The sequence below is a fragment of the Tyto alba genome, unplaced genomic scaffold (genome assembly GCF_018691265.1).
Source record: "Tyto alba isolate M040663 unplaced genomic scaffold, T.alba_DEE_v4.0 Super-Scaffold_20, whole genome shotgun sequence".
In the NCBI taxonomy this organism is placed as follows: Eukaryota; Metazoa; Chordata; class Aves; order Strigiformes; family Tytonidae; genus Tyto; species Tyto alba.
The window spans coordinates 7,909,074-7,929,865 of record NW_024881283.1 but is presented as its reverse complement, the minus strand read 5'-3'; the positions used below and the strand labels follow the sequence as shown (position 1 = coordinate 7,929,865).

The following is a 20,792-nucleotide window of genomic DNA, read 5'->3' as shown; positions in this document are numbered from 1 at the left end:
CAGAATATAATTAAGAGTTTGTTAATGGATTTGTATATAGACTATGATTTTCTATAGCTGATTTCTTCTAGACCTTTTCAAACAACAAGCTTCCATTTATTCTTGATGAAAGTATGCGATCATAATTGCTTCAATCAATATCAAAGTAATACAATGCATCTTATTGAATACCTACTTTTATCATACATCATACGCAGGAATCTGTGATAGCACTGTGGTTGGTCTTTGTCAGAACATGCCCACCACATGCATTCATGATTCTATATGTGAGTACTGCATTGGTTATCAAAATTAATTTCAATGAGTAATTAAGGCAGGGAAGTGGCAGGGCCTGCTCCTGCCTGGGAGGTGCGGACCCTGCTGCGGTGCGCAGCCTGGCTCACCAGCACTGGCTACACCCACATGAACACGGACACAGCTCCCGCTGCTCCACGTCCTGTGGGCTGCTCCAACAGTCCAAATCCTCTCACCATTAACCTGTGCATCTCCTCCCTGGCAGACAAGCATCCTCTTGGTAGCTTCACACACTAATACCTAGGTGCAACGTGGCCTGTCCTGGCACCCCAAAGCAAGTCCTCTTAACCACCCCACACTAACTCTGTTCAGTCTGCCACCAACTCTGAGTCTGTCCAGTGTCATCACCTATAATCACATCACTGAAGCAGTAATGTCTGCCAAGAAGTCCAGCTCTACATCAAAAAAACCTTCCTGTTCCAAATGTAGATCTTTGGCTCACAGGCTGTCACATCCCAGCAGAATACTGCAAAGGATGTCCTCACTTCCCACTGTTGAGCAGAGAGGTCAGTCCTTTGCTGCCAACCAAGGTCCATTGATAGATTGCTTACAGAAGAAAGGGATTAGAAGAGAGATTCTCTTAAGAGAAAAACAATTTATCCAACAATAAAAGAAAAATCCTCTTAGATTCAATTTAAAAGAAAGGCAGATTGCTGCTTTCATCCCGCAGCCATCACTTCACACCCTCAAGCTTGACAGTCCAGCCAGACTGAGGAGGTAGAGGAGATGGGAGCATGTAGGGCAAAGTTATGAGCAGTCCTTTTCCTGGGGACTTCTGCCACTTCAGAGTCCCTGCAAAACCCAACATCGTCACCTGCAGAGGAGGGCAGGGGAAACACTCAGTTGGAGTTCACACAAGTACTTCCCATTTGAACACCCCAGTACACCCAAAACACGTTTGCAGTCTCTGTACAGCATTTCCCACCCGTTCAAAGCAGTCCTGCACATTTCCACTCATCACTCACAGCACACAAATGGTAACACATGGCTTATTTTTGGGCCAAACATTTGACCGTATTTTGTTGTTTGTTTTTTGGGGATTTTTTTACTGAGAAGGCTTTAGCTCTGTTTGTTTAGAGCAAAGGGCACTCTAGCATTTGCGTCACTTACAATTACATTTACAATTAGCAGGTCAGTGTACCTGATTTGAATTTGAGACGCAATGCCAGCGATCCCTTCTATGTGTGAGGCTTGTTATTTACTTCACCTTCCTGTGTCAATAGGATCAAAAGACTCTGGAGGAGAAGTGTCTCTGCCTATTCTATGGCAGACTATGAGCCTGTCCTGGCAAGTCCTATCCAATGCTCTGTGTTAAGAGTGAGCTAAAGCCTGGAGAATGACCTGGGATGCTGCAAGGATCTGGAGAGAGGCCAGAGCACCCCAAAACACAAAGTACAGATGACAACTTCCACACTCTCCCCAGTTTCCAAATGAAGTCAGGGTGGACTTTCCCAGACCACATGCGCCCAAGATGGGCTCTCCAAGTGCATTAACTTTTTTTCAAATTCCTTACTTGTGTGGCTGGGGATGGAGTGGGCGAGGACAGCTCCAAAACATTGTCCCGAGGCCAGACCAGGAAGATGGCATAGACAACTGGTCCCTTAGAAGTGTACCTAAGAGAGCAAGAGTTCAGCAAGGTGAAGAGTCCCATAAGAGAGAGAACCAGGCATGAGCTTGACCTTTCCAGACAGCACGAGAACACCGGCTTGCCTACTGTCACTGCAAAGCGGTCACCTACTTTCCCCTCATTCTGAAATCTGTCACTTTGGACCCACCATTTGGCCAGTCAGCACTCGCTGATGAAACCCCAACAAAGTCCGTGCGTGCTTCTTGAAAGCAAATGTCATTTGCGTATCTGTCCTTGCCTCAGCTTGTGGTCAACAGAGTGGAGACGCTGCCTTATCCTGATTATTGCTCTGCTTTCCTAGACTGAATACACCTGGGCAGACTTGGAAAAAAAAAAAAACAACTCTGTTTTGTAGCAATTTCTGGCTCTTGACTCACTATGCTCTTCTTAGTCAGTATAAATCTCTACAGTTGGGCAACAGTGATTAGTACTATTACCACTACATTTACAATCTGTATGTGTTTAGATGAACTACATTTGTGCAATTCAGACTAGCCAGGACCACTATTTAAACAGTCCTGAGAGCAGCAGCATGCAAATTTTTTTAAAGGAAGAGTTATTTTTTTCCAAATCAAGCAAGACAGATTAAGTCCTGATTTTTATTCTATTCTTTCAAGCAAGATATTCTTAGATAACACCGTGGGGCAGTAACTGAGCACTCTAATTGTAGGATAGTACATAAATGCCATGCGCACCTGATGGCAACACTTCAGAGTGTACCAAATTTGAGAACAAATAAGAAAGAAACATCAGCTCTGGAAGTCCCAGCCCAGATGGTACTGAGCAATGGAGTCCTTACCAGACCGTGTCTGTGCTGTTCTCCATTTGTACTCTCCACGGCTTCGATTCATAAATTGCCTCCCCATTAGTGTTCAGCCATCTCCCAACAGCCAGAAGTCTTTCTTGAAAGATAGGAACAATCACCCCTTCTTTTGTAGGTCCCACATTGAGAAGGTAGTTGCCTCCAAAACTCACAGTCTGCACTAGCTCCTGTAACAGATAAATCAAGGTAACAAACTGCATTATCTTCACTTCTGACAACAAAGAAACCTGATGGCTTTGTCCTCATGACAACTCCTTCTGCAAGTAGGAGGATGAAGGAAACCTCTAATTCTCAGTAACTCCCCCACACCTGTTTTTTTTTTAGATTTTTTACCTCAATGATACTTGCTTCATCCATTAACTCAGCAATGTTCATGTTGCTTCGATAGCCCCAGGAAAGCTTGTCAATGGAGGAACACATCTCCCACTTGTGAGTCAGCAGGGTCCCTGGCTTGTATTTGTCAGCACAATTGTAGTAGCCTCCGTGATGGCAGGAGCAGTTATTACACCAACGATCATTGACAACAACAGTGTCCTGAAAGAAGAAACTCAGCTCAGTAGAGAAAATATTTTGTCTTGGACTTTTCAGCTTGCATTCATCCCCCCTGAGTTAGCAAAGGCATTTAAGTTGGGAGGTAAGCACATAAAGTCCCCTTTGTAATCAACAGAAGGAGAAAGAGGATCCTCCAGAGAAGACTGAATCCCTCTCAGAGAGAAACTCTCTCTATTCACTCAGGCAGAAGTTGAGGCAACAAGGTTCCTCACCTCTGAGACTCCCACATGTGTGCTGTAAAGGACGCTAGAGTCTTCTCAGAGGAGCACAGTGTAGGCTTCTTTTTTGTGAAAGAATAAAACACATTTGGCATCTGTCAAGTGGGTTTCTGATTTGATCACATTTGTATCTCACTGCTGCCAGACCTTCCATACCCATAAAATGCTATTGGCCATGAGCAGAGCTGAAAGCGATACCTTGACGGGACTATCGTTATAAAGCCAGGCAAGGAAAGAGGTAGAATTCCAGTATGACTCCGGAGCTTCCCAGTCTCCATCCGACCAAATCAAATCTGGTTTATATCTAACAGAGAGATGAATATTATTTCAAAATGGCTTATTTTCTCCTCCCACAAAGGAAGCACTGTGTTTCTTGCATCTGGAGTCTAGCTTTACTTCCTCTTCCTATTGCCTGACATTACCAGGAGGTTTATGCTATCACTTTCTGCTTCAAATAAAGCTTTAAGTGAGGTTCTTGCAGCAGCAAAGAATACTGTGTTGATCACAGCTCAAGAGAGAATGCAATTCTTCCAAAAAACGTAAGTTTGCATCTCAAAGGTAATTGTGAGGCACATTCTCGACCTAGGACAATGGCCATTCAGAGCAGCATATGTCCAAGCCTCCTATTTTTGTCAACAAAGGGAAGGAAGGCAAAGATAAATTCACAGTGAAATAGCTCTTCTACTCTGCAGCTTGCTCCACTTTCAAAGCCACCCTGCACAAAGGCAGTATTAAAGGGAACTGCTTTTGCATGAAAAATTCGTCCCTACCTTATTCTACAAATTAGGCTGTCCACAGGGCAAATGTGAACTCTTTTTCTAATTACTGCAAATCATTACCAATAATAAACAGATTTGCCTTGGCAAAAAATTAACATTTGTCACCTCTTCTCTGCATCCACTTTGCATTTTTTTCTACAGTATTGAAACCAGGAAATTATCTTGATTCCTAAATGGTTGAAGCTCTTACTTTAAGACAAGATCATAAAGTTCTGGCATAGTCTTCTTTAAAACGAAGTTCTGGGTCTTGAAGCCACTTTCTTTGTCAGCTAGATAGAGTGGATTAAACCACTCTAACAGAGAGTGATACAGCCCATAGCGTATGTTGCTGAAGGACAGAAAACACAGAGGAAAGAGTTAGGTTGGCAGTAGGGATTAAGAACCAGAGGCAGATTAGATTACCGCCGTTATTATTTCACAGATTTCACAAATTTGCAAGCACTACTTTTTTCATATTAAACTCAGAGTTTTCCACTGTTTTTGAAGAACAGCCAGGAGGATTCAATACACATAGATGAAAGCAACAGCACAGTTTGGCATAGAGATACCTCTCCCTCAGGGCTTGTCCTAGCTCTCCTACAAGATCTCGGTGGGGCCCTGTATCCACAGAATTCCAGTTCCAGGACACAGATGACCCCCAGTTGGTGAAGCCTTCATGATGCTTCGTAGTCAGTACCACGTACCTGAGGGAAAAAAAAAAAAAGTACTTGATCAGGATGACAAAGAAAATACCTAAGATACTGCCCAGCCTCACTGGCAAACCCAGTCACTAAAAAAGCAACGGACTCAATAACCGTGCAGTGAGGAGCCCCCTTTCATCACCCTTTATATTTAGAAGCAACTACAAGAATAATAGACATTTTCAATGCATTTTAATGCTGGAAAAGTATGAACAATTGAGACTTAGGATGTAGTAAGACCCGTCATCTTCTCAGCACCCTGGGTATGACCCCTCAGGTATCTCCAGCACTGCTCAGGAATCCCCAGTCCCTCAGGGACCCCCAGTTTTGGCCCTTCCATCCCCTCAGGGACGCCTGCAACCTCTTGGGGACCCCTGTACCAGCCCCTCCCACCCTCTCTGGGCTTTTCCATCCCCTCAGGGACCCCCAGACACGGCTCCCCCATCTGCTCTGTGCCCAGGGTCGCCCCATCCCCTCACAGACCCCCAGAAACAGCTCCCTCATACCCTCAGGGACCCCCGGGCACGGCACTTATCCCCTCAGGGACCCTCAGACCCACAGCCCCATCCCCTCAGAGATCCCAACCGCCCTGGCCAGCACCTGACACCGACCTGGCACCAGCCCGCTGGAAGAGCTGTGCCCACTCGCGGGGCTGGAAGTCGTGGGCGGTGAAGCGGGGCGCAAAGTCCGCGTAAGTGGTGTCGGGCGGGTACCGGTGCTGCACGAAGTGCTCGTAGTCGGCGCAGTGCTCGCCCTGCCAGTGCCACCAGAACCACTCGGAGCCCCAAGCCGGGACGGAGAACACCCCCCAGTGCACAAACACCCCCACCTTGGCCTGGTCGAACCAGGCCGGCAGCGGCCTCGCGTCCAGGCTGGCCCAGTCCGGCCGATACCGCAGCGCGGCCGACACCGGCCCCAGCGCCGCCGCCAGCCACAGCAGCCCGCCGGCCGCCATGCTGCTTCCTGACGTCAGCGCGGCCGCCGCCATGGCTACCAAGGCAACGGCGGCGCGACGCCGCCATGGCTACCGAGGCACGGGCGAGGCGCCGCCATTACGCCCTAAGGGTCGGCGGTTCGAGGCTGCGGTCCGCCCGGCAGCGGGGCCGCCTCTTTTTCTTCGTCCCTCCTTCCTTCCCCCCCTCCCGGCCCGGCTCTGCCCCACTGTAGCCGCCTGTGTGCCTCATCCTGCGGTCTGAGCCTCTGTGTCCTCCAGCAAGGAGCCAGCAGAGCCCCAACAGGGCCCCATGGCAGCTCAGCCTCCACGAGAGGCATCCTGCACAGCCAGAGCAGGCCCAGGGCCTGGCTCCAAAACACGCGCATAAGGGATGGGTGCATCCCCTCTGGGGAAACAGGGCAGAGTCCAAGGGCCTTGCGGCCGTGCCCCGGGCCAGGATCATCCCCGTCAGAGGTATTTTGGGAGCCCCACTGCTTTCCAGAGCACTGGCAAAGGGCCCTGGACCACTTTGCTCTCCTTGCAGGTTTTACACCTAAAGGTGCTGCTTTTGTGTAATTTGCAAAAAAGTCTATCGAATTCCTCATGCTCAGAGTATCTGCCCCAGCTTGGGCTTAAATTTATCTCCTGGAGGAGTTTGTGTCCCAGAGGTTAATGGAACAAAAGGCTGAAAAATGGCTTTAATGTTTAATCACATAACATCCAACAAACACCTGCATGGCACAGGTTATCCCTCCTTAAATTTGCTGCAAGAAATGTGCTGCCTGCCAGGTCCTGTTCGCCTCGAAATCCTCAACTATGGCCAAGTCCATAAACCACAGTGAGAGCCTTTCAGTTTTCCATAAAGAATTAGATGCTAGAATCAACACAATCCTAAATGCTGTGAGACACAGTTAGCCGGGACCGTCTGCAAGTAAGTCCAGATAAACCATCTGCATCTCTCCCAGAAAGGGCCGAGGTACCTCCAGCTACTGCTGGTCCTGCTCCCATGCAATACAGCAAGGCATCTACCATCAGCAGGAGCTTGTCACAACTTGCTGTTCTTTGCCACCTTTTTTCAGGACCTGAAGACCTTTTCTCACTGTGCTGCTAATACATAACACCCCAGGATGGCATTCAAGTCTGGTATAAACAGATGTACCTCTGCTATGTATCGATGTGCTATTAGTACTTTGCTGATGGTGCTTGTACAACTCTGCCCATGCCCAATTAAGGGGTTTAGAGAGAGTTATGTGATGCCTGGTGATTTCTACAGAAATTGAAGGTCTATGGAGTGTTCTATTTGAAGTTAGCTATATTTTAAGGGAGTGTAAGGGAGACAGCACTGAATATAAGAAAAATGGGTCAGGAGGTGACTGATGGACAGGTGGGAGGCCAGGAAGGAGTAGTTGTCATAAAATATGAGGATCTGCTGTTCTGGGGCATGGTGTTATCCGCTGCCTCATGGATGGCACACTGGTTTGGCACTGGCATCTCTGCAGCTTGGGGACCAGATGCCTGTGTAAGTCTGTGCACTTTATGTCCCAGCATCTAAGAATAACATCAGCAGGAGCTGGCTCCATGACAGGCATCTGATCCCTCATCTCCCAGGACCTCCATAAAAAAAGAAAAAGAAAAGTAATCCAGGCTGTTTCTGTCAGCCCGAGTGCAGACTTTCCACAGTTGCCTCCCTACATCACGTGCACATCCTCGCAGACGGTCCCTATCACGGAGGACTTGTTCGTGCTCTCTGCTTCTGGGCTTTCCTCAGAGGCCTTCAGCTGCCTCCTGAACCGAGAAAAGAGCATCATCAGAGAGGTATATAGCTCCTTGCTCCGCAGGGCATAAATAATGGGGTTCACCATGGAATTGAGCAGGCAGAGGGTGCTGCAGAAGGCAAACACCTTGCGCAGGTGAATGCTCATCCTGGCAAAGATGCTGTAGATCATAAGAATGAGGACTGGAGACCAGCATAGCACGAGGACAGTCAGCACCATGACGAGGGTCTTGGCCAGCATGACATCCATCCTCATCCTGGTGTTTTGCTTTCCCACCTGTGCTTGGTGCTTCTCCATGTAGGCCACGTGCTGGTGAGCCCTCCATAGCACGTGCGTGTAGGCATAGACGATACACCCCAGCAGGACCATGATGAAGCAGATCCAGCTCGACAGATATTTGCCATCCACAAACGGGAACAGTTCGGAGCAGGTCGAATCAAGTGTGCAGCAGTTCCAGCCCAGGAGGGGCAGGGAAGCAATGGTCGCACATGTCACCCAGAGCACCCCCAGGGCTATGCACGCTCTCTTCCTTGTCATGAGGAGCTTGTATTCGGAGGGCCGACTGATGGAGATGTAACGATCCAGTGCCGTCAGCAGCAAGCTGCTCAGGGAGGCAGAGAAGGATGTGTTCACCCCTCCCAGCTGCAGCAGGAACGTTTCTTTAGAGAAATTGGTTTGATTAAAGACATGGAAGTTAATAAAACTGCAGACGAAGATGATGCTGGCCAGGATGTCAGCCAAGGCCAGGCTGCTGATAAAGAGGTAGGAAGGCTTCCTCCTGGTCCTAGGGGAAGAGAAGATCAAGTACAGCACCAAAGAGTTCTCAAAAATGCAAAGTGTCCCAAAGAGGCCACAGAGTGTGGCAATGCTTATCTTCTGTGCTTGCGTGCTGAGGACCATGAAGCACTCCATACCGTTCACACTGCATTTGGAGGAGTTTTCATATATCTTACATATATCCATTGTAATTAACTGTAGCTAGGAACTTGCAAAGAGCCTTTCTGCTTCCTTCTGCACTTCTTCAGATGCTCTGAAAAAGACCAAGGTGAAGAGGAGTTACAGGAGCACAACAAGTAATAAATTCAACCCACCCAGATACATCCCTCCCTTTAGAGAGAGTCAAACAAAAGGAAAATAGCATGGGGAGACCTACTTTCAGGTACACAGCCCAAATACTGGAGCCAGCTTCCACACTTTCCCAGCAGAGATCCAGGCTTTGTCCCACCAGTGGTTTGGCTGAGACACGGCTATCACAGCCCATGGGTACCACGTCCGTAACACATCTGTAATCTGTACCATGTTCGTCTCTTGGGCTGTTTCCTCACCACAAGAGGGAAGCAGCAACGCTGAGAATTGTACAAATCCTGGGCCAGCTCTTACTAGCCCTCCTGGATTCCCTGCTCAGGGCCATCAGCGGTGGAAGGGGCTGCTCATGGTGACACTGTGCCATGGCCAGGGACAGGCAGGCCCTGGAGAACAGCCTGTCCAAGTAAAGCTGCCCCAGGAGATGGCTGGGGTGTAGAAGGACGAGGGATATTGCACTGCCAGGGACTCAGTGTGGCTCATCTGGGAACACAAAGTGCACTTTGAAGCATTTACTCCTTACCAAAGCTCTCTGAACACTTAAAATTACAAGACTGGTTTTATATTTCAGCTTGTCCATTGCAGTTTTATAAAGCTCAGCCTCATTAAAGTTGCATTTCTCCCCTCCATAACTTCTGTGTCATGAGTCCGTCTGGTCAGTGTGATTAAAAGTATTTGTTTAACATCAGTGTTAGAGTGCAGATTGGACATAAAATGGGGACATGCAGGAGTTAGACCACCTGAACCTAAGAACCCTGTCCATGCCCAGCACTAAGGAAATGCCTTATTTTCCCCTAGGTAGATGTTGAGCTGCTCAGCGTACGCTGTGGCAGCAAAGTCATGTTTTTCTCTGCACTTCTGCAGCTTAATGCATTTAAATCCATCTTCATTACACTGATGAGCTTGTCCTTCAGATATTATTTTTCTTCCATTGTTGCTCTTGCTTATACTCATGCTTTAAACCGAATGCATGTTCACCGAGGGCTCAGCTGCCTTGTGTTGCCTTATGTACCAGGGGGAACAAGGTCATCCTGGACAGGGTTATAGAGAACAAATGAAGAGGTTGTTGTCGGATACACTAAAGCTGCCTTATTAGCAGAGAGGTGCTGTGTCCCATGTGTCATGCACTGGCAGGTCACATTGCCCTGCTACAAAACCCCATGGGACAGGCCCCCTCTTCCCGAAAGCATCTGCCTGGCTTGAAGTATCCAGGACCCCACATCCAGGTAATGGGACTGTGAGTTCCCACTGCTGGAGGAAAGCACTGAACTGAGAGCGTTCCCTTTCCCCCAGTACAAAAAAGCCACTGTCTCTCCCTGCCCTCAGCTCTCTTTCAAAAGAGGAAATGTCCAAAATGTGCAAGCCACAGCAGTCAGGATGTGTGACAGCTACAGCTACCCGGGGAGCAGGGTGAGTGCCCAGGCAGGGCAGGGGCTGGGCTCCTGGGCTCCAGGCATGTGTAGCCAACCATCTGCGGTTTCTCTGTCTGTTTTTTTGAACTTCAGCAAAGGCAACAGCTGTCTTCAGAGGGGACAATAGCCAGCAGTGACCATCAGGCTAAAAACCTCTGTCTGCAACATCTTAGTGGTGACAAGTATTTTATACATGTCTTCATTACTTCCTTCCCTGCTGAGTCCCCCATCCCCTGACACTCATCACTTTTCTGTGTTTTGCAGCAGTTGCAAAATACCCCCAAGCACTTGAGATGCTGCCCAGGTCACGGAGAAGAGCCCGAGCCCCACACTTTGCTCCTGCCTGCCTGTCGAGGCTTGAACATCGGTGGTTGTAGGGCATTCAGTGCATACTACAGCCAGAGCAGTTCAATCCTGATTTGCATTTCTTGGCGTATCAGACTGGAGGAGTCCTGGACCTTGGGCTGAAATGTGTCTCAGCATTGCAGCAAGCTTCTCTCCTCTTACATCAGGCTCTGGCATGGGGTAATCATGCAGGACCGGAGATGCTGCACTCTAATCTCAGCACTCTTGTTTCCTGCAGCTCTTCACAGAAACACCCCAAGTGCAGCAGTAATTAATAACTGCTGTTATTAAGCCTGACAACATCTCTCCCTCCAGAGAGAGATGGATTTAGTGGACAGATGGACTTTGACATATCTCAGGGCTCACCAGGGGCCACCGGGGCAGCAACTGCCTCCTTGAGTATCCAAAACTCCCCAGGCAAAACTCCAGCGTCCAAACCAAGACATCTCTTAATTAAGCAGACTCCAGCATCACCCGGCTATTAATTGCAGCCAGCATTCCCAGGACAATCTTAAATTCTCAGTATCTGCAGTTGTGCAAAGTCCAATGAACATACTTAGGAACTTGAAAACTACTGAACACTAGGCAAGAGACTGAAGGTCAGCAAAATGCTACCCTTCATGTTACATTGCTTGGGGAGAGAATTTGGTTATAATGGCAAAATAACTCCTGCACTGACTGTTCTGGTACAGCTCCCTCTGTTAGGCTGACATAATTCAGTTAAGCCCTCATGTTCAAATATTGTGCTGGGCTCGTAGCAATCAGCCAGTCAGCCCAGACCTTCTCTTCCCACATCTGTTGTGTCTCAGGCTGAATGACAAGGACAAATCTCTTTGCAATTTTGACTGAGCTCCCCAAATCCTCCTTCCAGCTCCTGTGTCTGTGAGGGAAAGCACAGGGCTTTGCTCCAGTACAAGATCTCTTCTGCAGAGGCTCCAGAGAGTGAAAACATAGGCAGTGCCAAAAGCCCCTCTCCTTGCATTGCCTGTCCCTTTTTTTTTTTGACCATAAGGCTGCTTTTTCCTGCCTGGGGGACATCTTTCTCTTGTCACATGGGCTCCTGGATTCAACCATTTGTTAGTTCATGCCCACTGCCTCCTGTATGCTTCAGCTCCTGGGAAACAAGCCAGCCTGTATCTGGATCCCAGAGGAGAGTTGATCTGCAGCATCCTCCATGGGGCAAGTCCCACTTCCAGGGTGGAGACCCCCTTCCGAGGGGCAGCAGCTCCACCTCCCTGGGAATTACAGCCCCAGGCATCACTGGGCATCCCCACCACAAGCAGCCCACCCAACCCAGAGTCCCTGCCTGCCAGGCTGATGTTTCAGCTCAGCAAGAAAAAGTGAAGGGGCTTCTTGCCCTCCTTCAGAGCCAGGAGACTGTGGCACAGAGGGACAGGGTCCCTGGGAGCTGCAGGAGCCAAGCCGGGATTTCCTGGGCCTCTGCACAGGATTAACTCTCCTCCCAGCATACCAACGTGTCTACTGCCAGCAGGATCTCTCAGAGTGGGGAATATTCTGCCAAAATAAAGCAATGGAAACCCCATCTCTTGCAATGGAGAACCCCCCAGACAGTGTCGATAACAATAGCCCCAGAAGGCAGCAAATGGAGGCAAAGCACTGAATGAACTACAAGCCCAGCTATTAGGAACAAAGTGCAGTTAAGACATTTGGGAATGCAATATATTCCTGATACAGCCTCACTGTCTGAAAAGTGCCCAGAAGCAGCAAAGAAACCTTCCCCTTGTTAGATCTGCTTGTGAGTCCATTCACTCCAGCCTAATAACTTCACTGGCTTCGGTGGAAATTAAATCTACAAGTGAAAAAGTCCTTTTCCATTTCAGTGCATTGCTGCAATTGATTTCAGCTGTCAGACCTACACCGCCTTGCACGCAGCAGCACAGTTTCTGATATCACTTGGTATGGTTTCTTCATTAACAGAGACATCTCAGAATCCTTGTGATTAATAAGTTAACATATCGGTTGCTTAGATAATGTAAAATTAAATTTTCCTGCTGCAATCAGCCAGTGCAATGTGCCTGCAGCACTGTGAGAGTGCTGGTCTTGAATATTTCATTGCCAGAATTTCTGAGAGATTTGATCTTTACAGTAAAATAAAATGTCTTAAGTGATCACCTAATATAAACAAGTGAAGTGATTTATGCAAAAATTGTCATTAATGCTTGGACATTTCACTTCCTGAAAAGCAAAATAAGTATCTTTTGCTTTACAAATATTTTAGTTTGTACACAATTTCTTGTTTTAGTTGCAGGAGAAGTTTTGCCATTATTTTGGAAATAGCTGTTCATCCCGGTTTGTCCTTCCAACCATATTAAATAATGCCAAGTGGAGTTACGTCCCTGATCTAAGAACTGGCTGGCACAAATGCCACACTGAAGATTATTTGCTTTATTTCTATTCAGGGTCCAGTTCTGTCCATGTGTGACTGCTTGGGGTGACAGCATTCAAAGCACAGGGTTGTGTAGGTGCAGATCAGCACTGCGAATGCTAGTTTGGGTACAAAGCATGGCAAAACAGAGCTTCTCTTACTCCATCAAAACCACCACACGCGGAATCACAATAAACACTGACTTATGCAGAATGCTCAGCCTGAAAACTCAGTATCATACTCGTGCTTGCAAGACATTTGGAAATACCTCTGACATATCCAACATTAACATTTCCTAAAATGAGCTGTAAAGAGTTAGTTCCCAGTCTGCTATTTAAACACTTACCTTTTGTGTTCTCATTAAGAAAATGTTCATTCTAAAAAACAGTGAATAACATTGGGAATATCCCCGTGAAAAACCCTGCATGGCAGAGTCTCCCCAGACTGCGTGTGTGTGTCAGCACCATGGACTCAAAGGTACGATGTGTTTTACTGTGAGAAAAAGGATCCTTGGCTGCAGGATCTCCCCACGGGTTAGCAAACGCAAACCACTCACCTCCTCTCGCTCGCGTTGTGGGCTGGAGATGCTCGGGGGCTTCCCATCCCTCCAGCTCTCAGGGCAGTTTGTGCAGCTGTGGACAGCGCCTGCTTCCCTCTCCTTTCACATCACTTCTGGTTTCATCTGGGTGTCTCATACCATTCTGGTTTATTCCCCTGGGCTGGAAATCCATCAGCGCAAATCCTTCCTCTGGTTTCTTGATCTCTTTCGCATTCTTTCGGTGAATGTGTGTCAGGTTTTCTTTCCTTCCCCACTTCCCCTCTGGGTCTTCTGTTCTGCTTCTGGCTGCTAGTGCCGCATCTCACAACTACCCTAACTCTCAGACTCACTAAAATAATTTGCTCAGTCCCTCTGATTCCTCCATGTACCTGCAGTGTTTGAGGCAAGAGACATTGAGAGTCTTTTCCCGATTTCTCTGGGGAAGTGGAAGAGGAGGGAAAGGAAAAGAGCTAGAAGGCAGACATGGAAAATCTGGATATACCTAGCTGTGTGCAGGTCTCAGGGCAAGCCTAGAAACCTGCTGTCTGCGTGCTTGCCAGCACCATTAACAGCAAGAACCCCACCTCTCAGTGCCCCTGAAATTGGGCAAGACACTGCTCTGTATCTTGAGCACAGAAATGTGCTCTGCTAATGCCAGAAGAGTAAGGTGATGTTCTCTTTGCAAGTGGAAGGGAAAGGACATGGCTTAAGGTCTTAAGTTACACAATCATACACCTGTGGTCATGATGGACCCAGGGCTGCAGAGGCTGAGGTCTCTGCTCTACCTGCTCTCACCTATCCTTCCTTGCAGCTAACCACTTCTTCTCAGCTGGGCAGCAGCAGCCTGCAGCTGGTTATTTGCAGGTTGTGCTGTTGCTGCTGGAAAGCAGGGACGGCTGCCGGGTGACACCAGAGCACCAGGGAGAATACTGCCTGTTACTCATGGCTTTGTGTTGGTGGGTAGAGGCAAGTTTGCCTCAAATCCCAAAGGAATTAGCCACATTATGGCTGGGTAAAGACCACACAACCTGTAGTGGGGAACACATGCTGCGCTGGCTGCAAAGGAAAGGCCGTGCTCCTTAGCCCCTGGATGTAACCTGCCCCGCCGCTGGCCCTGCTCTGACATCCTGCAACCTCCTCCTGCAGCCCCATCCCAGCACCATCATCCTGTCTTCTCCCAAGCAGGAACTCAACCTTCCCTCCTGCTTGGATCCCAGGTCTCCCCATTCAGTGGATTCGTGATGGTTTTGAATAGCTGTTAACATCTCCTGCTCTCCAAATCTTCACTTCGCATGTTTCCCCTCTGCCATGATTTGTGGCTCAGGAGTTTCCCAGCAGCTGCTGGAGCTCAGCCGTGCGCCCGCATTCAGCAATGCTCGGCTGCCCTCTCCAGGGGAGCCTGCAACACTCGTGGGGACATCAGCCTGCCGACGCTTGAGAAAGAGGCAGAATTGGGAACCCAGCTCTTCCTCTTGGCCCCTGGCCGGGAACAGGGGGTTCCCCTGCTCGCGGGTGCACTCAGGCATGGCTGAGACCTGGGATCTGTCTGACCCTTTCCATGCTGCTCGGGGCAGGGTGGTTTTGAAAGCCCCTCTCTGGATCTCACGTGTGGAAACCACAATAAAGATGAAAAGCATCACAGGCAATTGTACAAGCAAAGGAGAAGAGGCAGGTTATAAGCTCTGTTTCAAAAAATAACAGCTTCCTTTTCGGTTTCTATGGACAAATTTTCCTTTGCAATAAAAAACACAAGACTGTAAAGAGCTATTGAAAACCAGAAAGATACTTTATACTAGTCCTGAGTTAGAAAAGCAGCACTCAGCCCCAAAATATTCCCTGCTGTCACAGCTTCACATCCAGCAAGATCCTGTGAAATACAGACCTAAGTTTCCTTTATCTGCAGAGAGATCTGCTCTGTCAAAGGAGTGTGTGATATAAGAAAGAAACATTATTACTGCAGCATAGCTAGAAGCTTGTAATTTGGTTTCTGGACTCTCTTTTATAGCAAAAGTTGTCCTGCCAGAGTAAAAGAAAACCATTAAAGGCTGACTTCTGTAACGTAAGGGCCTTTTGTTCCCCTCTGACTTGGATTTTTTCCCTTGGCATCAGCTGCATCTAACACAGCTGTGAATAGCTCCACTTTGGGAAATCCCCCATACCAAGATCAACATTTGGGATCAATAATCAGCTTTACATTCCCATAAAGGTCATGTTCTGCTTTTGTAGTTTTGCCTGCTTGCACTGAGCAGAAGTACAGTCAACTCATAACTATTGGGAACTAAAAGCACACCATCACTGAAAGAGGGCTCTAAGAGACTGCCTTGGCTGGGTGGGCTTTAAATTGCCTCTTGCCCAGCTGGGTGGGGTTGCCTGAATTCAGTGCACCTGATTTTTATAGTATTTAAGCCAGAAGCACAGCCAGGTATAACTGGGTAGTTCTGTAGATAGTAGTGTGGGGTTTTGCTTAAACTCTTCAGGATAGTCTTAGCAGCAGTTTGTATTTCTTGTCTTGCTGCTAGTAGCTATACTAGATCTCTCCAAGTGACTAAGGCTGAGCAGAACTGGTAAGGGGGGGGAAGATGACCTTGGAAGGGAGCCTGCCCTGCAGACCTTATACAGGTACTAGCTCTGGCTGCAGAGGTGTCTGGCTGGTGGAGGGCCAGGGGCACCCCAGCTTGCTGGGGTGCAGGATGGGCTGGGGCTGTGTGAGCTGTTAGCTCTGGTCCTGCAGTGTGCTAGAGGGAAAGCTCAAAGAAAAGCTGTGGGGAAAAGGGTTCATGAGCTTGGTCTTGCTCAGGTGTTAGTGTCTCTGTTTCCTGAGCAGCAGGAAACAACCCCTGGGGCTGCTGTTAGGACACAGCTCGTGATGGGGCACTTAGTCACTAGCGCTTGCAGAAAGCTGGTTATGTGTTGTGGGAGGACAGTGACTTGTTTGTATTTCCCTGACTTTGGTGGGGCTGAATTTGAAAATTGAGTGGCCCATACAGGGCTGAGGGTGGAGGCACTGCTCATGTTGATAAGGTGTGAATCAGAGAGCCAGTGTGACTTTTTACTGCATTCTTAGAGGAAACACTTGGAAAGAAACCAAATTTAGTCTCTTGTATAGCATAGCTCATGTGAGCAAAGCAGGGCTTGGCTGATGACTTTGCCATCTATCCCTGTAAGGGCAGTGCCTGTGCCCTGGGTGAGCTGACCTGCTGGGGAACACCTCTGCTTACTCTTGTGCTGTGAAGTGGGTTGAAGGTGGAAATGTTTCTCCTGCTGATAGGGTATGAAACTGGTATATTGACTTAAATGGGCCGAAGGTTCCTGCAGGCTTTTGTGACTCTCTACTGGTGTGGATTTGAACAAAGAGCTGTAGAGACAGAAAACCTACAGGGTGTGACTCAGGAGTCATGCCTGGATGTGCTTTTATTTACAAAGTTCATCAATGAAGCTGCTTTCGCACAAGCCCTTTAAACCCCCCTGGGTCATAAAGCTCAGGGCCTGGATGACTGATCTCCAATGATCTGTGTGTCTCCATGGTGTTCTTACTCTCGTTACTGAGTTTGTTTTGTTCTGTGTATATGTATATATACAAATGTGCATGCTGCAGTCATGCATGGGAGGTACGTTCTCAGAAATACTCCTGAGCATGTAACTGGCTTCAGCAGCACAGAGGAAGAATCTCTTATTCTGGTGATGAAGCAACTTGGGTACTGATGGACACTGACTTAATTCACATCTACAGCTTATATAGAAAGTATCTTTAGGTATCCTGCCTCTGCTTTATTTAACAACAGACTTAAAAGGAGCTTTAAGCAATTAAAGCACATAGTTTTATTGAATTGTTGGGGTGCTTGCCTTGTACCTCTTCTCTATTTTATGTTGGGGAGATTTAAATATCCACTTAATTTCTGTAGATCACTGCTGTGGATTTCCTGAGCTTTATTTTAATTGAGAAACAGGGGTACTCTGCTAAATACAATAAAGGATATTCTAAATGTTACTGTATACTCACTACTTTGAGCAGATTTTTAAGAAAATACAAACTCAATGTATTCCCCACAGGAGGAAATCTTAGGTAGATTGTTACCCCAGTTAATATTTGGCTCAGATGAAAACATCTAACTAGCTTGAAATGTGTCATGGGATTCTTAGTAACCCCAAGGTGTTTACTTTTTATGGCTCTAAAAATCACGTACCACCGGAAGCTGGTCACCTGTGGAATAAAACTGGGGTGATGGTTCACTATTGACTTAACAAATGATTCATTTGTGCTGCTTACTTCCTGCAGTATCCATCAGTAGGTAGTTCCACTGAAATGCTTTGGTGTGAATATGTGCATGGTTAGATCCATCTTGATCACAGCTGGAAGCATTTAAGTTTGTGGCTAATGAAGCTCTGGGGACTCTGTCTTCGCTGCAACTTCTGTGCAAATTGCTAGTTGTTGCAATGCCAGCACAGATGGAGCCGCTTCCCTGGGAGGCTGTTAACACTTGCTGTAAGAGGGAATGGAGATGCCAAGTGAAAAATAATAGTGGCTAGGGAAAACCTTGGGTTGTTGTCACTGTGGCAGCAAAAGTATAGTGGAGGGATGAGAGGAGGATTTGAGTAATGTAGATACTACTGAAGAAACTAGATGCCTGGGAACATGAGGAAACTCAGAAGTTATTGCAGTTGGTCTTGGATTACCTGGAGGAAGCAGAATAATCCAGACTGAGCAGACAGTTGCACAATAGAAAATGTACAATAGGTTATAAGAACGTGTAGCAAAGGTGTAGTGGAGCTGAGGTCATTGAGTCTGTGTTGCCACGTGGCAATGCGTAGCAAAGTCAGGTTTGGAGGTACTGCCCTGCTCAAGTAGCATGTTTAAGGGCATTGCCTCTTGGACCTTGTCTTTAGCAGATGGAGGGCTGAGTGGCAGCAACGGTGGGCATAAGCTGCTCCTGGAGGCAGCTCACATCTCGCTGCAGCCCAGACAGTCTGCCCATGCGTAACTGAAGTGAATATAGTGCCAGAGGCTTTGTAACAAGAAGTCTTCTGTTGAGGCCACTGAAAAAAGAAAGAGGGTTTAAAAATTGGTATTTGAGGGAATGAAGTAGCTTCTCTTGAAGGAATCTTAGATATTGATGATAAGGAATTAAGACTGAACCCTGGGACTGAGTCTGTGCTGTATCCTCAGGACATAGCAGGCACTTGAGTGCCTCTGTACATGTTAGGGTGGTTGTAGCTCTGGGAATATCACCTTTTCTTCCACTGCAGGCAAGGAAACCTGCCTAAGGTTTTAGCAGCTGAAGTGTGAAGCATGGGTAACTTTCTCTTTGCTTGCAAGTTGGGCATTGTGGTGGTTTGGATATTTTGGACTGCCTGCCCTTTTGATTTAAAAAATACCCCTTGTGTTCCAGCTTGAACTTTGAATGACACAATTTTAGTGTAGCATTCAACTGGCTTCCTGGTGTGTTTCAGTGAAACAGCTTCTGCACAAGTACAGAACTGGTTTATCATTGACATTTCCTGCTTCCCTCTGGCTAAATGTGTCAGCCTGACCCAAAAAAAAAAAATTCTGAAAGACAAGATGTATTTTGAAATATCTAAAAGATAGTGAGGAACAACTGCCAGACCTTGTGTCATCCTTGATCTGACTGGAAAAGTACACGGTTGTTTTGTTCCCCAGACGAGAGCACATTTGCAGCCAGTGAAAAGCTATTTCCAAATCTGTGATATGTCCTGACTTAAAAACATCTACACACTGAGATGAGATGATAGTTTTAGCAGATATAAACACACTAAAGATAGAACCAAAGCAAAAATCTGCTGATGTGCATTATAGTAGTTTGAGATGATTAGAGGAATTTCAAGGCTTAATTGGTTACAGCAGATACTGTTGTCTTCTAGCTAAATGAAAGCTACTAAGAGGATCTTAGCCATAACATTGTGCCAAGAAACACAAAGCAAAGGGAGGAAAACAAACTAATCTCAGCTTGATTTATGCAAACATACAATAAAGAATATGAACAAAGGTCTGGGTTTAGTTATGTCAACACATCTTGTATATTAAAACATACCATATCTTTTTCAATAACACTGCATAATGAAATACAAACTTCTTAAAGATGCAGCTTCTCTTTGGAGTACTTGCCTTTGTCCTGTTAGTGCCTGAAGACCCTGTGGTGGGTCAAAGCCCTGTAATATTAGGTGCTGGTGAGTAAGAAACCAGCTGTTTTAAATGGTTTACAGATAAAGGAGATGAGTAATTTTTTAATTCTGTAGCTAAAAATGCAGGGTACCTCACTGAACTCAAGGTGTCTGTCTATATCTCAAAATTTAAAACTCTGACTGTTTGTTGTTAAGTGCTTCCCTCTGCCTGGTGTTTAAACTGAATTAGTTGCTTTTAATTTCCTTTTGAGATTCCTTTTTATGACCCTTAATTCAGTGTTCAGTGCTTGGTTGGCCCCTCAGTGGTTGACAGGGAGCCAGGAGCTCTCTTAAGTGTGCAGGTTTCTTATGTACATGTAATTTTCATTCAGCCTGCACATGGTAAACGCCCAATCTCCTGGATTTCGGTAGAAACAATCCCTTGAGGCAAAATAATGGTATGTGAATATAAACACATAGCAGACAGAGCCAGGGGCTCTGCAGTTTTGAGTCCCTTCCTCCTTCCTACAACAGTAGTTTATACCTGTGGAAGTTTTTCCCTTCATGCATTTCCCTACATGTTGACATTTAAAGAGATCTCTAAATTATTTTTCATAATTAAAATGTTGAATTAATTTAAATGAATGCAGGTGTGGGGTACGGGCTAAAAGAACCCCACGCTGGGAGATCTGAAAGCTGAGGGGGGATCTCTGCGGGGCTGGATTTTGCTCTTTGTTCGCTGTTCCGCTCCCGGGATCCCTCTTACAGCCAGAGGGGGGTGGTGTGTTTTAGGTTTGTTTTGTTTTGTTTTGTTTGGTGCTTTTTTTTTTTTATTATTTTACCTCTTTGAACCCCCAAGCGGCAGCTGGCACGGGAACACCCCTTCCACCCCCTACCCCCCCACCCCTCCTCCCTCACCTTTTGTCTTGTTAATTCCCGAGCGAGGCTGGGGAAGCTGTCTGCGTGGCCGGGGGAGGGTTGGGGGAGCGCAGGCCGGGGACCCTCGGGCCGTGCTCGGCGGCAGGACCGGCCCCGGGACAAAGGGCCGCGGCCCCGGGACGGCCGCGCTCCCGAGCTGCCCTGCGCTGAGGAGATTCAAACGGCGGCCCCGCGGAGGCCAGTCTGCCCCGACCCCTCCTGGCAACAGGCGGGGCTTAGCTCCCATTGGCGGATGGAGCGGGCAGCGCGCTCCCATTGGCTGTAGCAGGGCGGTGAGGGGAGGGGGGAGG

At 47.4% G+C, this 20,792-nt stretch overlaps 2 protein-coding genes and 1 long non-coding RNA gene across 3 annotated transcripts; all 3 read right to left on the bottom strand.

Moving 5' to 3' along the window:
• Positions 1-61: 61 nt before the first annotated feature.
• FUCA1 (alpha-L-fucosidase 1) lies at positions 62-5,999 on the bottom strand. Its single transcript, XM_033003218.2, has 8 exons — positions 5,585-5,999; positions 4,842-4,976; positions 4,484-4,621; positions 3,713-3,818; positions 3,078-3,278; positions 2,721-2,911; positions 1,808-1,907; positions 62-1,108 (listed from the first exon to the last, which is right to left on the bottom strand). The coding sequence occupies exons 1-8, from the start codon at positions 5,959-5,961 to the stop codon at positions 968-970; spliced, it is 1,389 nt and encodes a 462-aa protein (XP_032859109.2). The 5' UTR covers positions 5,962-5,999; the 3' UTR covers positions 62-967.
• A 592-nt stretch (positions 6,000-6,591) lies between these two features.
• On the bottom strand, positions 6,592-16,303 carry CNR2 (cannabinoid receptor 2). The gene is made up of 2 exons (XM_042793814.1): positions 13,465-16,303; positions 6,592-8,712 (listed from the first exon to the last, which is right to left on the bottom strand). The coding sequence occupies exon 2, from the start codon at positions 8,643-8,645 to the stop codon at positions 7,596-7,598; it is 1,050 nt and encodes a 349-aa protein (XP_042649748.1). The 5' UTR covers positions 8,646-8,712; positions 13,465-16,303; the 3' UTR covers positions 6,592-7,595.
• Positions 16,304-17,241: 938 nt separating this feature from the next.
• LOC122153531 lies at positions 17,242-20,650 on the bottom strand. Its single transcript, XR_006165440.1, has 2 exons — positions 20,482-20,650; positions 17,242-18,480 (listed from the first exon to the last, which is right to left on the bottom strand). It is a non-coding gene; the product is annotated as an uncharacterized LOC122153531 (long non-coding RNA).
• Between the last annotated feature and the right edge of the window lie 142 nt (positions 20,651-20,792).

What these genes read in the sequence shown, in the direction of transcription:
- FUCA1 (XM_033003218.2), bottom strand. Translation starts at nt 5,961, where the DNA reads ATGGCGGCGGCCGCGCTGACGTCAGGAAGCAGCATGGCGGCCGGCGGG. An exon ending in TTCCAGCGGGCTGGTGCCAG is followed by an intron (nt 4,977 to 5,584) that starts GTCGGTGTCAGG and finishes TTTTTCCCTCAG; the next exon opens with GTACGTGGTACTGACTACGA. An exon ending in ATAACGATAGTCCCGTCAAG is followed by an intron (nt 3,279 to 3,712) that starts GTATCGCTTTCA and finishes TTCTTCTTTCAG; the next exon opens with GACACTGTTGTTGTCAATGA.
- CNR2 (XM_042793814.1), bottom strand. Translation starts at nt 8,645, where the DNA reads ATGGATATATGTAAGATATATGAAAACTCCTCCAAATGCAGTGTGAAC.